The following is a 13,284-nucleotide window of genomic DNA, read 5'->3' on the forward strand; positions in this document are numbered from 1 at the left end:
ACACAGGCAGAGGGAGAAGCAGGCTCCATGCACCGGGAGCCCGACGTGGGATTCGATCCCGGGTCTCCAGGATCGCGCCCTGGGCCAAAGGCAGGCGCCAAACCTCTGCACCACCCAGGGATCCCGAAACTGGGTCTTTAGATATACAAAACAAGTCAATTCAAGGCAGAGGGAAATATTAAACCTTTCAAATCACAGAATTTCTAAAGCTACATAAGGTCATTGTAACCAACACAGACACTGGAATAGTCTATTCCAATGCATTGAACTACTCAAAAGCCTCTGACCAACTTTGAAGAGAACTTTTGAACATCCAGTCATGTGTGATTCAATTAAGGGGAGAGGAAACAAAAAAGATTTTGACCAAATGTAAAATACAAGTAAAACACTAGTATTCTTCAATGTGTTTCAAAGCACTCAATCCTAAGAGTTTTCAATCCTAAGAGTTTTCAAGCAATTAAGAATATGAGCATAGGTTAATAATGGCAGCTTGTTTCCACACTGCTGTGCATCACCGTCAGGGAATCAGTGGCCTCTGAAAACTGGAAACAGGATGTAGGCTAAAACTTTGAATGTGGTGCTGAAAAAGGAAAGGTATGTAATTGTATAGATGCATGATTACTATTTTCACTTTGTAAAGAGTTTTAGTACAATTAATGTAGTGTTTCTGTTCTGTCCCCAAATTAAATAGAAATTAACACAGTGCAGCTGGGGCATAAGGGCACAGTAGCACCTGACTCCCAAACAGGCCAAGTTGGGCCCACTCACCACTGACAAAATCCAAAGGCAGAGAGATGACTGGCAGCAAAACAAGAAAGGAATATATCTCCAACACTGGGAAGGCCAACACTGGGAAGACATTGGACTAACATCTCAAAGACTGTTTCCAAAGTGCTGAAAATACTTCTACGTTCACATAAGGAAAATGTGGGACAAAGTGGTGGGCAAAATGTGGTACATGCAGGTTTGCAGTAAAAGTCAGGTCGATCACTGTCTTGGAGTCAAATACAGGGGGTCTTGCTAGCAAGAGGCAGTTCCTATTGCTAGAGGGGTAGTTTTCGTTTGCATCACAGGATTCTTTGCCTGCAGGGTCTTCACAACACAGGATGCTTTGCCTGTAGGGTCTTTTGCCAGAATTAAGAGATAAGCTGGAAAGAGGAACTTAATCAATTGGTAAATACAGACTGAGGTCAAAATGGAGATAGCTGAAATCCTCTTTCAAGAGTGTTTTATAGTCAGCGGCATCTGAGTACTAAGGATATATAGTAATTCAGGGCCTTGATTAGACAAGTATTCCCAGAATACTTGTCTAATCAAGGCTCTGAAGAGCTTTTAAAAATTAGGGTCTCCAGGCTTTACCTGGACCTATTGAGTATGAATCTCTAGGGAACAGAGCCACTGATTTGCATTATCTTTACAGATTTCCCTGATGATCAGCCAGGTCTGAGAATCAATAGTAGATGGGAACCAAGTAGTACTCTCATGGTCTGAAGAATCAATGCACCTGCACAATTATTTGGGTGGTGACAAAAATAAAGCATATGTGTGGTGAATTTCCAACATTCCACCTGATGTAGAGCTTTTCTGATAACAATCCTAAAAAGAATCTTTAGTAATAAGACCTCAGGAGTTTGTTACTTCGTTGTCTACTCATGCTTTATTATTAACACATCTTATCCGGGAAGGATACTTTTTCCCATGCTTTATGAACTCAATGTCAGAAGTGAGGGCCAATTTTTCAAAGTGCCACCCTGGCACTACGTAACTTACTTACCACGCTGCATTCTGGATAACATTTTTTTTTTTAAGATTTTATTTATGTATTCATGAGACAGAGAGAGAGTGAGAGAGGCAGAGACACAAGCAGAGGGAAAGCAGGCTCCACGCAGGGAGCCTGACATGGGACTCGATCCCGGGTCTGCAGGATCAGGCCCTGGGCTGAAGGCAGCACTAAACCGCTGAGCCACCCAGGCTGCCCAACCATGCTGCATTCTGAACAGCACTGCTTGTATGAAAAAATATAATAGTAACTTTATTTTAATTGGCAGTTTCCTTATCATAAGTAAGAGATGTAAAAGTAGGTCCCATCTTGCCATGATTGGAAAGAAAGTAGTAATTATATTTTCAACCAACTGGATAAGTAGTTAATTATGTAACTGTATGTCACACACACACAAAATTTACTTACTTTTTTTCTTTCTCTCTCCTTATTTCTCCGTATTATTTTCTTCTTAGATGAACATTTCTGACATTTTTCCTTCCACACTTCGCTATTTTCGTTACAGGACTTAAACGCAGATATAAATGTACATCCCCCACAACAACTCTGCACAGATTCAGATCTAGTTCCCATAGAATAAATTGGCTATTAGTGCTGGAGAGGAACACAGTAGTCATTCAAAATATCATATTTGACTTCATATTAGAAAATTGGGGCTCAGAAGTTAAGTGATTTACCAGATTCTACACAAAAGCCAGATTGGGAATCACATCTCCTATTAGCAGAGCATTTTTCCACCTTCCCTTCCATTCAACAGATACATATAATGAAGTGAACCACAATATATGTGAAGGTATTTTTCTAAATCACTACATCTGCCCATTTTAAATCAAAAAATTTTATAGATATATAATTCACATACCCTAAAACTCATCCGTTTAAAGTTCAATGTCTTTTAGTATGTTCAGAGTTGTGCAGCAGCAATTACCACAATTTGATTTCAGAATATTTTCCATCACCTATATCTACGAATAGTCACTCCCAATTCCTGATCTCGTCTCCAGTCCCAGGCAATCATGATTTTACTTTCTGTCACTACAGATTTGCTTATTTTGAACATTTCATATAAATGGAATCATAGGGTATGTGGCCCTTTGTATCTGGCTTCTTTCAATTAGCATAATGTTTTCAAAGTTCATTGATGTCATTCCTTTTTTCGCCCAAGTCATATTCTACTGTATGGATATGCCACATTTTGTTTATTCGTTCATCACTACAAATAGTGATGTGAACATTTACATACAAGTTTTTGGATACACTTATGTCTTCATTTCTCTCAGGTACACACCTCAGAGTGAAATTACTAGGTTATATGGTAACACTATGTTTAACGTTTAAGGAACTGCCAGGGAGTCTTCTAAAGCAAGAGCACCATTTTACATTCTTACCAGCAATGTATGAGTGTTGCATTTCTCCACGACTCCTTGTTTTTGTCTTTTTTGATCCTAGCCATTCTAGTTGGTATAAAGTGGTATCTCCTTGTGACTTTGATTTTTATTTCCCTAATGATTAATGATGTGGAGCATCTTTACATGTGCTTACTGGCTATTTGCATATCTCTTTCGGAGAAATGTCTATTCAGATCCATTGCCCATTTTTATTGAGTTTTTTTTGTCTTTTTGTTTTAGAATTGTAGAAGTTCTATATATATTCTAGATACCAGTCCCTTATCAGAAACATGATTTGCAAAAGTTTTGTCCCATTCTATGGATTGTCTTTTCATTTTTGTGATAGTGTCCTTTGAAGCACAAAATTTTTTAATTTTGATGAAATGCAACTTATATATTTTTTTGAATTTGTGCAGTGGTGTCATACATATCTAAGAAACCATTGTCTTGAGGTTGCAAAAATTTATGCCTATTTTTCTGCTTGTTTTTTAGTTTTAGCTCTTGCAATTAGGTCTATGGTCCATTTTGAGTTAATTTTTTAATATGATATGACAGAGGTGTTTATTTTTTTTTTTTGGACAGAGGTGTTTAAATCCATTATTTTGTATGTGGATATCCAGTCATCCTGACACCTGATTTCATTAATTGTCTTAGCAATCTTGTCACAAACCTATTAGCCATAAATATGAAGGTTTATTTCTGGACACTCAATTCTACTCCATTATCTTTCTATCTCTTCTTATGCCAGTTCGACACTCTCTTGATTACTGTAGCTTTGTAGTAAGTTTTAAGATTGAGAAGTATGATTCCTCTGACTTTGATCTTATTTTTCAAGATTGTTTTGGCTACTCTGACTTTCTTGAATTTCCATCAAATTTTAGGGTCACGTTGGCAATTTCTCCAAAGAAGCCAGCTGGAATTTTGATGAGGATTGCAATGAATCCGTAGGTCAATTTAGAGAGTATTGCCATCTTATTCATAGGTTGGTCTTGTACACTGTTACTTTGTTCACCTCATTTATTGGTTCTAATAGTTTAATAGAATCCTTAGGATTTTCTGTATGCAAGACCATGTCATCTAAAATAGAAATAGCTTTGTTTATTGCTTTCCCATATGGATACTTCTATGTCTTGTTCTTGCCTAACTGTCCTACCTAAAACCTTCAGTAAAATGTTGAGTAGAAACAATAAAAGTGGACATATTGTCTTGTTCCTGATCTCAGGGGAAAGCTTTTAGTCTTTCACCATTAAGTATGATACTATCTGTGGGGTTTTGTAGATACCACTTATCAGGTAAAGGAAATTCCCTCCTATTCCTAATTTATTGCATGCATTTCTAATAAATGGGATTTGAATTTTGTCAAATGCTTTTTTCTGCTTCTAGTTAGTCATATGATTTGTCTTTACTGACATGTGTATTACATTAGTTGACTTTCAGATGTTAAGGTGATCTTGCATTGTGAGATATGTATAATCCTTTGTATATGTTGCTGAATTCAGTTGTTCATGGTGTATAATCCTTTGTATATGTTGCTGAATTCAGTTTGCTTGTATTTTGTGGAGGATTTGTGTGTCTGTAGTTATAAGACATATTGGTCTATAGTTTTCTTGTGATGTCTATGTCTAGTTTTGGTATCAAGGTAATACTATCCTAACAAAATAAGTTGAGATGTATTCCATCCTCTTTAATTTTTTGGAAGAAGTTAGGAAGGATTGATATTAATTCTTCTTTAAATGTAGAATTCAACAGTAAAATTACTGGGGCTTGGATTTTTCCCTGTAGGAAGTTTTAAAACTAATAATTCAATCTCTTGCTTGTCATAGGTCCACTCGGATTTTCTTCTTGAGTCAATTTTAGGTAGTTTGTGTCTCCCTACGAATCTGTCCATTATGTTAAGTTATCCAATTTGTTGATACAAAATTGTTCAAGTATTCACGTATAAAACTTTTTATTTCTTCAAGTTTGGTAATAATGTTCCCCCTCTCATTCCTGATTTTAGTAACTTTATTTATTCCCTCTTTTTTTCTTGGTCAGCCTAGAAAAATGTGTATCAATTTTGTTGATCTTTTCAAAGAACTAATTTTTTTGTTTTGTTTTTCTCCCCATTGTTTTACTATTTTCTTTTTCATTTCTTTCCATTTTAATATTCATTATTTCCTTCCTTTTTTCTTGCTTTCATTTTAGTTTGCTGTTCTTTTGCTAGTTTCATAAGGTGAAAGGTTAGGTTAAATTTGAGATCTTCATTTTAATGTTCCCATTTATAGCTATAATACTGCTTTCAGTGTACTCCATAAGTTTGGGTATGCTGTGCTTTTATTTTCATTAATTTGAAAGTATTTTCTGATTTCTTCTTTGACCCATTGGGCTGTTTAACCTAATTTATGTATTTTATGTATTTCTCAAATTTTCCCCCATTATTGACTTCTAATTTAATTCCATTGTGTTTAGAGAATTTTTCTTTGTATAAATTCAACCCTTTTACATTTATTGAGGCTTGTTTTATAGCTTAGCACACACATCCTGGAGAATGCTCTGTGTATCCTTTTTTTTAAAGATTTTTACTTCATTTACTTCATGAGAGATACAGAGCGAGAGCGAGAGAGAGAGAGAGAGAGAGAGAGAGGCAGAGACACAGGCAGAGGGAGAAGCAGGCTCCATGCAGGGAACCCAACGTGGGACTCGATCTCGGGTCTCCAGGATCAGGCCCTGGGCTGCAGGCGGCGCTAACCCGCTGCGCTACCAGGGCTGCCCTACTCTGTGTATCCTTAAGAAAAATGTGTGTTCTGCTGTTATTGGGTGGAATGTTTCATAGATATCTATGAGGGCTGATGTTTATAGATGAGAAAAATGAAATACAGAAGGCATTAGTGGACTATCCAATGTTGCATGCCTACCTGGTCACAGAGGTGGAATTATTAAGGTGAATCATGTGAAACTGCCATTCTTGAACATCAAAAATTAATGATTATCAACAATTTCTTATAGTTCAATCCCACACAACCTAAATCTCCTAACTTTCAGTCCAGCATTCTCATCACTTAACCAGAATATTATGTTAGGATAGTCTGTGCTACATAAGGCATACACCCTGAGCTATTCTTGGCTTACGACAATGAATACTGATTTTGTGCTCATCTTATTCTATTCAGATACTGCAACTTTCCTCCGAATGGTGACAGAGGGATCACAGCTGCTTCTATTTTGTGTGCCTGCCTTCCAGGGCATATGTCAGGGGAAGAGAACTTCAGAATCACATGGCATGTTCTTAATGGTGAGCCCTATGGGTGGCTTAGATCACTTCTGTGTACAGCTCATTGGCCTAGTCACATAGCCCAAACCTACTCTGTGTGGCTGCCTTACTTCCAATAGAATTTTCTATCCTTTGGCCAACTACATTGAGAATGTAGTCTAACCTGACAGTAAAGTGTGCCTTCTCATCTCAAGAGTTCAGCATTTGATTCTTCAATCTCTTTGGCTTTCCTCATTTTAATACTTAAAATGTATTTTAAACAAATCAAAATGTAGGGCTGAAATATGCCTCAGAATTCAAAGACGAAATAAATCCTATTGGTGGATTTTTCCTAATGTGAAGCCCTATCATATTTTAGCTAATTTAGGAGAAATTATTAACAAGACAAAACAAAGCCCCATAAAGACCATAATAAACTCATTGGAGGTTTTCTGAGGGTCAGAGCATGGGATCAGCCTATTTCACTTCACTGCCTCCTGGTAAACAAATAAATGAATGAAAACCCTTTGAATTACAGGGCCATCTATAAACTGGAAAGGGACATCAACTTGTGTGGGTCTGGATAATCTCTACTTCTACAACTACTGAGAAGAACACTCTAAGTAACTGAACATTTCACAGTTCTAGAACTACATAGAGATGCTTGGTTGTGGCCACTACAGCTTTCTCAAAGGCTCAACCCGGGAAAAATCTCATTTCAACTCTGTTTTAAAAAATCTCATTTTGACTCTCCTTGTATACCCATCAAGGGAGCCAAGTGCAATTTTTCAGTGGGCTCCGAAAAAGGAACTTGGATGTGCACTCTCTGTATGCAATTTTCCATTGCCTTTACAGTCCAGGGTGGCTGAGAAATAATTTCCAAGCACATGCTGTTTAAACAAAACCCAAGGAAGCCTGTGAGTGGCTGGTGTCAACTGTCAAGACTGAGATGAGAGCTCAAGAGGGGGACAGCCAGTCTTGTGGGAACTGTCTCTTGCCTGGGCTGACATGGAGAATGCATGTGGCATATTGAGGAGATGGGGAAGTGGTAACAAGGAAGACAATGTCAATTTCTAGTATCTGACACCAAAGGACCCTAAGTCCATTTGTGCTTAAGCCAAAATGAAGTACCGTAGAGAAATTTGTAAAATCCTACTACCAAAAGATGATCAGAGGAACAAGCAAATTCTTACTCTCACAGAAAGATGGCTCTTCATATAACCCATATCCCCATAAGAACATCTGGGTTTCTCTAGATGTATTTATTTGCTTATTCCACTGGTTTGGTTCAAATAGACAGCAATAATTTGGGTCAGTGGTTAAGTTCCATTATTTCATAGTATCATCTCCAGTCTTGACTTTAAAGATATACAGTTGGCAGTTGTGGAAGGTGAAAGAATCTGGTATATTTTTCTCTTACCATTAAGAATTTGGGTTTCTCTTAGAGCAGCAGTTCCCAAGCCTTTTGGCCTAAGGATTCATTTACTCTCTTAAAAATTATCAAGGGGGATCCCTGGGGGGCTCAGTAGTTTGGTGCTTGCCTTCGGCCCGGGGTGTGATCCCGGAGTCCCGGAATCAAGTCCTGCATCGGGCTCTCTGCCTGGAGCCTGCTTCTCCCTCTGCCTTTGTCTCTGCCTCTCTCTCTCTCTCTCTCTCTCTCTCTCTCTCTCTCTCTCCCTCTCTCTGTATCTCTCATGAATAAATAAATAAAATCTTAAAAAAAATTATCAAGGAATGCAAAGAGCTTTTGTTAATCTGGATAGATATTCAGATATCTAAACTTAGAGAGTCAGTAATTAAAACTGAGAAATTTAAAACCTGTATTTATTTATTCACTTGAAAATAATAACATTCCCATTATATGGTACCATAAGTAACCTATTTTAAGGAAAAATAACTATATTTTCTACAACAAAACTTTAGCACTGTTTATCTTTTTGCAAATCCTTTTAATGTCTCATTTAATAGAAGATAATTGGATTCATATACTTGTTTCTGCATCCAATCTGTTGCCATGTTATTTTGGTCAAAGAATATGAAGAAAATCCTTCTCATGCAGATAAGTAGAAAAGGAAGAAGTATTTTAATAATCTTTTCAGATAATTTTGGGTGTTTTTCTTTAACACTAAGCTTAAACTCGGCAAGTGGTAGTTTCTTGAAGTTTAGTACAACGTGGAATCTAAAACCCTGTCATGAACTTTTCAAACTCTGTGACATTAAAATTCATCAGCCTGGGTGTTTTCCAACACCAAAAACCAATTCTCTGATTCTCCAGACACTAACTGAATGTCTCACAATTCAATTTCATTCTGACACTCCCTGAAGTTAACGTCAAACTCCACAGGATTAAGGGCTCAGTCCCACAAGGATGTTCCCACTTCAGACACCACTCAAAAATATTGGGTCCCCAAGATACCCATACTTCTGTCTGAGTCTGGCTTGGCTACAAATCATAGGTTCCATGAGCCTCCCCCCGCCCCCGCCCCGCTCTCCTCAGTTTTGATTATGTTAGAACAGCTCACAAAACTAAGAGAAACAGTCTATTTATTACTACAGGTTTATTATAAAGGACACAACTCAGGAACAGCCAAATGGAAGATATTCCTAGGGCAAGTTATGGGGGGCTGTGTGCACAGAGCTTCCATGCCCTTTCTACATGGCCACCCTTCCAGCACCTTAATGAGCTTACCAATGTAGAAGCTCTTCAACCCCCGTCATTTAAGTGTTTTTATGGAGGTTTCATCACATCAGCAGAATTGGTTATTAATTCACTCTTCAGCCCCTCTGCTCTCCTCAGAGGCTGGGGGAGGTTGGGCTTAAAGTCCTAGGCTTCTAATCAAGGTTTGGTCTTTGTGGTGACCAGTCCCCATCTGAAGCTAGCTGGAGTTGCCTCATTAGAACAAATGATGCTCCTATCACCCAGGAAATTCTAAGGGATTTAGGAGCTTTGTGTCAGGAACCAGAAACAAAGGCTAAATTAGAACAAAAGATGCTCCTTTCACCCTTCTCATTCAGGAAATTACAAAGGTTTTTGGAGCGGTGTGTCAGGAACCATGGAAAAGGCCAAATATATAATATATGTGTCTTATTGGGCCATAATCTATCAGTATACAATATACCAAGAAAGAAAAAAAAAAGAAAAGAAAGAATGAAAGGAAAGGTGGTTAACATCACCACTGACTGAATCAGAAAACTCTTTAAATATTGGGATACTGTCAAACTCCTAGTGGCAGATACAGGTTTTCCAAAAGCTTGAATTTTCACTTAAAAGCCTGCGTTTTATCACTGGCAACAGATACCATCAGTTGTTTCCCTGAAGTGACAGGCTCATTTCATTCATTTTGGAGAAAATGTCTGCCAAATACCCAAGTTTGTGTAACCACAGTGTGTCTGTCAGTTCTCCTTTGAAGTAAAATGGTGTTCCATGAAAAGAAATATCACAAACCATCACTCAAGAGCTTGGCCTCCAGACAACCACCATACTTGGCTATGCAGCAAGAGGTCTTGTGTGCACTTCCCATCCCATCCCAAAGGGTATGCCTACTTCATGAAGGACATTCCTCAGTGACATTTTTTGTTTTTATTGCAAATGCTTGATGGTGACAAATGCAATGCCCACCAATCCCATTTTATTCCACTGCCTAGATTCATGCTAAGTGTCATCAATTTTACCCATCACTACTTTTGTGCCATCAGAACATATGTCTAAATAGTGAAGACAACCAATGTCCTAGCATTGCTGGGAAAAAAAAAAAAAAGTCTCGACATTACAGATCCAGGGGTACAAGGATCATACTTTGAGAACCACTACGTTAGAAACTATCCTCCTGTTATAAAGACTAAATATTAATACTTTCCTGAAGTTCATTCATAGAAACAAAAAGAAGAACTAGAATAATTTGGGAAATACCCCAAGAAAAAGACTCAGTTACTTTAGTCACCAATGTGTATGCCCTAGAAAGAAATATATTTTTAAATATTTGAACAGCACCTTGAGAATGCAGTAAGTAAATGGTAATGATGAAAGTCGTTTATGTTTACTGTAATATTTACTACTGGAAGAGAATTGTGCTATGCATTTTATTTATTTATTCATGATAGACACACACACAGAGAGAGAGAGAGAGGCAGAGACACAGGCAGAGGGAGAAGCAGGCTCCATGCGGGGAGCCTGACGCAGGACTCGATCCCAGGTCCCAGGATCAGGCCCTGGGCTGAAGGCGGTGCTAAACCGCTGAGCCACCGGGCTGCCCTGTGCTATTTTAAGTGCATTGTCTCCAATATTCTATAGAGCCATATCCTTATTTTAAAGATGAGGAAAACGGGGCACAGAACAATAACATAATTTGACAGTGTCACAAGCTGTATGTGGTGCTGTAAAGATTTGAACCCACAACGCTTAATTCCCAGAGCTTGGACCCTTAAGCCCTGCATTATATTCTACTTCTCATTTGAGCTCCAAATTTACTTATTGTGTGTCTCCCACATCTGTGTGTCCATTCAGATCCTCATGGAGAAAGCCAACAGTCTCGTGTCAACCGTAGTGCCCAAAGAAAGGGTTTAATAAATATCAGGATGAGTGACCAAAAGACCAAGTAAACCACCTTGCTATCTTTAAGCCACAATGGTTAGTAATCATGTTAAAAGTGAAATTCTGAAACGGCAAGCCCCATCCATATTATGTTTAACTCCTTAAGAAGGGAACCAACAGGGTAGGCCAATAAAACCGTGATTCTTTGAAAGCTTGACAAGTTTTACCAGGGCAGGTGAATGCGGGTGTGCACAGCATCTACCACCTCGTCTGCTCAACAGACACAGCTAAATAGATACAGATACAGCGTCTGTCGGTTAGATCAAAACAAAGCTAGTTTACCTTTTCCAGGGCAATAACCCCCCCAACAGCTTTGGGATTGGCTTCTCTACCAGGCTCTACAACCTCAGCGTCTTACCCACTTGTGCAGGTTAAGAAGTCACAGCTCTATAGGGCAAGTAAACTGTCCGGGCCTCTGTCAGTTGTGTATTAATCACCTGCACCTCGACAACAAAGTTGCATGCCCCGGACTGGACTGTCAGCAGAGGGGCGGTCTGCAAAGAACAGAAGGCCCAGCTTTTACTGGGACGGCTCGTCAGAAAATGCTGGGGGGTAAAAACCGGTTGGGCCTTTTTCCAAGTCTGGATTTGTTTCTTCTTCATTTTTCCAAGTTTGGACTTTTTTTTTTTTTTTTTGGTCCTCAAACATCATACCTGTTTTTCCGGATGGAGATCTGGCGGCATCAGGTTCGGCCGCGCGTCTCTGTGCAATTGCCTAGGACGGAGTTTGTTCGGGAGGCGAAAGGACCTACGGGGTGCCGGGGCCCCTCCGCCGCGCCTGCCCGCGCGGCCCCGGCAGGCGCGCGCACCGTGGGGACGGCGGCGGGGGCGCGCACGGGCGGGCGGGGGCGCGCGCAGCCGGGCGGGGGCGCGCGCAGCCGCCGGGCGGCCGGGCGGGGGCCGCGGCGGGCTCGCCCCCGGGAGAGGGCCTCGCGCGCCCGGCTTCCTCCTTCCGGCGCGCCGCCGCCACATCCCGGGCTGGGCGGGCCGCGGCGCGGAGGCCGCCGGTGGCGGCGCCGAGGCCTCCGGGCGGGGCGGGCCTCCCGCGCTCCGGGGACGCGGGGCCCCCGCGCGCTCCGCCCCCGGCCAGGCCCGCGAGGCCCGGGCTGAGCTTCGCGGGCGGCGGCGCGGAAGGGCCCGGGGACCCCGGCGAGCTCCGGCTCCACGGAGGGTGAGCTCGGGGGCGGGCGGGCTGTGGGTTCCGTGGCGCCGCGGCCCCGACCCGCCCCGCGCCCCGGTGGACGGCAGCCCCGGGCCGGCTGGCGTTTCTTTGCGAGCGCCATCCCGGTGTGTTGGGTGCCTTGAGGACCTCGCTGGCTGGTGGGGTTAGTGAGGAGACCGCTCATCGCGCTAAGTATGCAATAAGGCGGCGGCGTCCTTGCCGCGGGATGGTGTGACCGGTGCGACGATCGATGCTTGGTGACCTGTGATTTACCTCTTTCATCTTTGGCTGACGATCTGACCTGTGATTTACCTCTTTCATCTTTGGCTGACGATCTGCGTTTGCGGTTGGTGCGCAGCGAAAGGAGCCGTTCCGCTTGGGCGCACGGAGCCCGCGGAGAGGGCAGGTGAGAAGGCACGTGCGCACCCTCCCGAAGCGCACGGTGAGGTGTGTCGGGTGGGTGAGAGCGGGAAGGGTGGCTGGACGTGGGGTCTCCTGCCGGAGGGGCCGCAGAGTGCTCTCGGCCCTGATGTGGACGGTCGAGGGGCCGGGCAGAAGTTGGAGCACGAAGTAGGAATTTCTGCACTTTTCTGGCTGGGAAGATTGAACCAGGTTTTCCAAAAGCTGTCGTTTTTGTTTTTCCAAGTCTCTGAAGGCAGGAAAGGGCCGGGCAATGAATAGAAAGCGGTGCAGCCAGGCTCTGCCTGGTTAGCTGAGCCCGAGGACTGTCATAAAGGGCTTTTTTTTTTTTTTTTTTGGTCTGGAACACCCAGAGCCTGAGGCTTTGGGCCCTAAAGAGTTGGGTAATGGTCACTTTTGACTGCCAGGGTGAGAAATGCCTCAGACATTCTGAAAATTAGGTAGCTCAGTTCAGGCTGGGCAGCTCAGGTTCGGTCCTGCAGCTCAGGCTTGCTGGTCTCCAGGACCTTACTTATTCTCTCGGAAATTTTCAGTGGCTGGGTGAAAAGAAAAAGACACAAAGAAAACAGTCTTCTCCCTTTTCTACCATTATAATAATGAGTCCATCTTGGCCCAAAATTGGAATTTCCAGATGGAAAGAAAAATCTTTCCATCTTTTTTTTGCTCTTGACCCTGAAGAATAGAATCTCAAAGTAATACCTGAGAGAAAAATTCT

The 13,284-nt window shown here is 41.7% G+C and overlaps 2 protein-coding genes across 2 annotated transcripts in view; both read right to left on the bottom strand.

Annotated features, from left to right (window-relative positions):
• The window catches only part of NMS (neuromedin S), a 49,907-nt gene extending 38,225 nt beyond the window's left edge, over nt 1–11,682 (bottom strand). Inside the window, exon 1 of the mRNA XM_055328628.1 lies at nt 11,642–11,682. The gene's annotated coding sequence lies outside the window, so the exon portion shown is untranslated. The remainder of the gene's footprint in view (nt 1–11,641) is intronic.
• LOC129512170 (basic proline-rich protein-like) lies at nt 11,360–12,549 on the bottom strand. The gene is made up of 4 exons (XM_055329438.1): nt 12,451–12,549; nt 11,903–12,411; nt 11,642–11,702; nt 11,360–11,482 (listed from the first exon to the last, which is right to left on the bottom strand). Exons 2-4 carry the CDS (start codon nt 12,331–12,333, stop codon nt 11,360–11,362), a joined length of 615 nt encoding a protein of 204 aa, XP_055185413.1. The 5' UTR covers nt 12,334–12,411; nt 12,451–12,549.
• Nucleotides 12,550–13,284: the final 735 nt, after the last annotated feature.

This window comes from Nyctereutes procyonoides, unplaced genomic scaffold, assembly GCF_905146905.1.
Source record: "Nyctereutes procyonoides isolate TBG_1078 unplaced genomic scaffold, NYPRO_anot_genome, whole genome shotgun sequence".
NCBI lineage: Eukaryota > Metazoa > Chordata > Mammalia > Carnivora > Canidae > Nyctereutes > Nyctereutes procyonoides.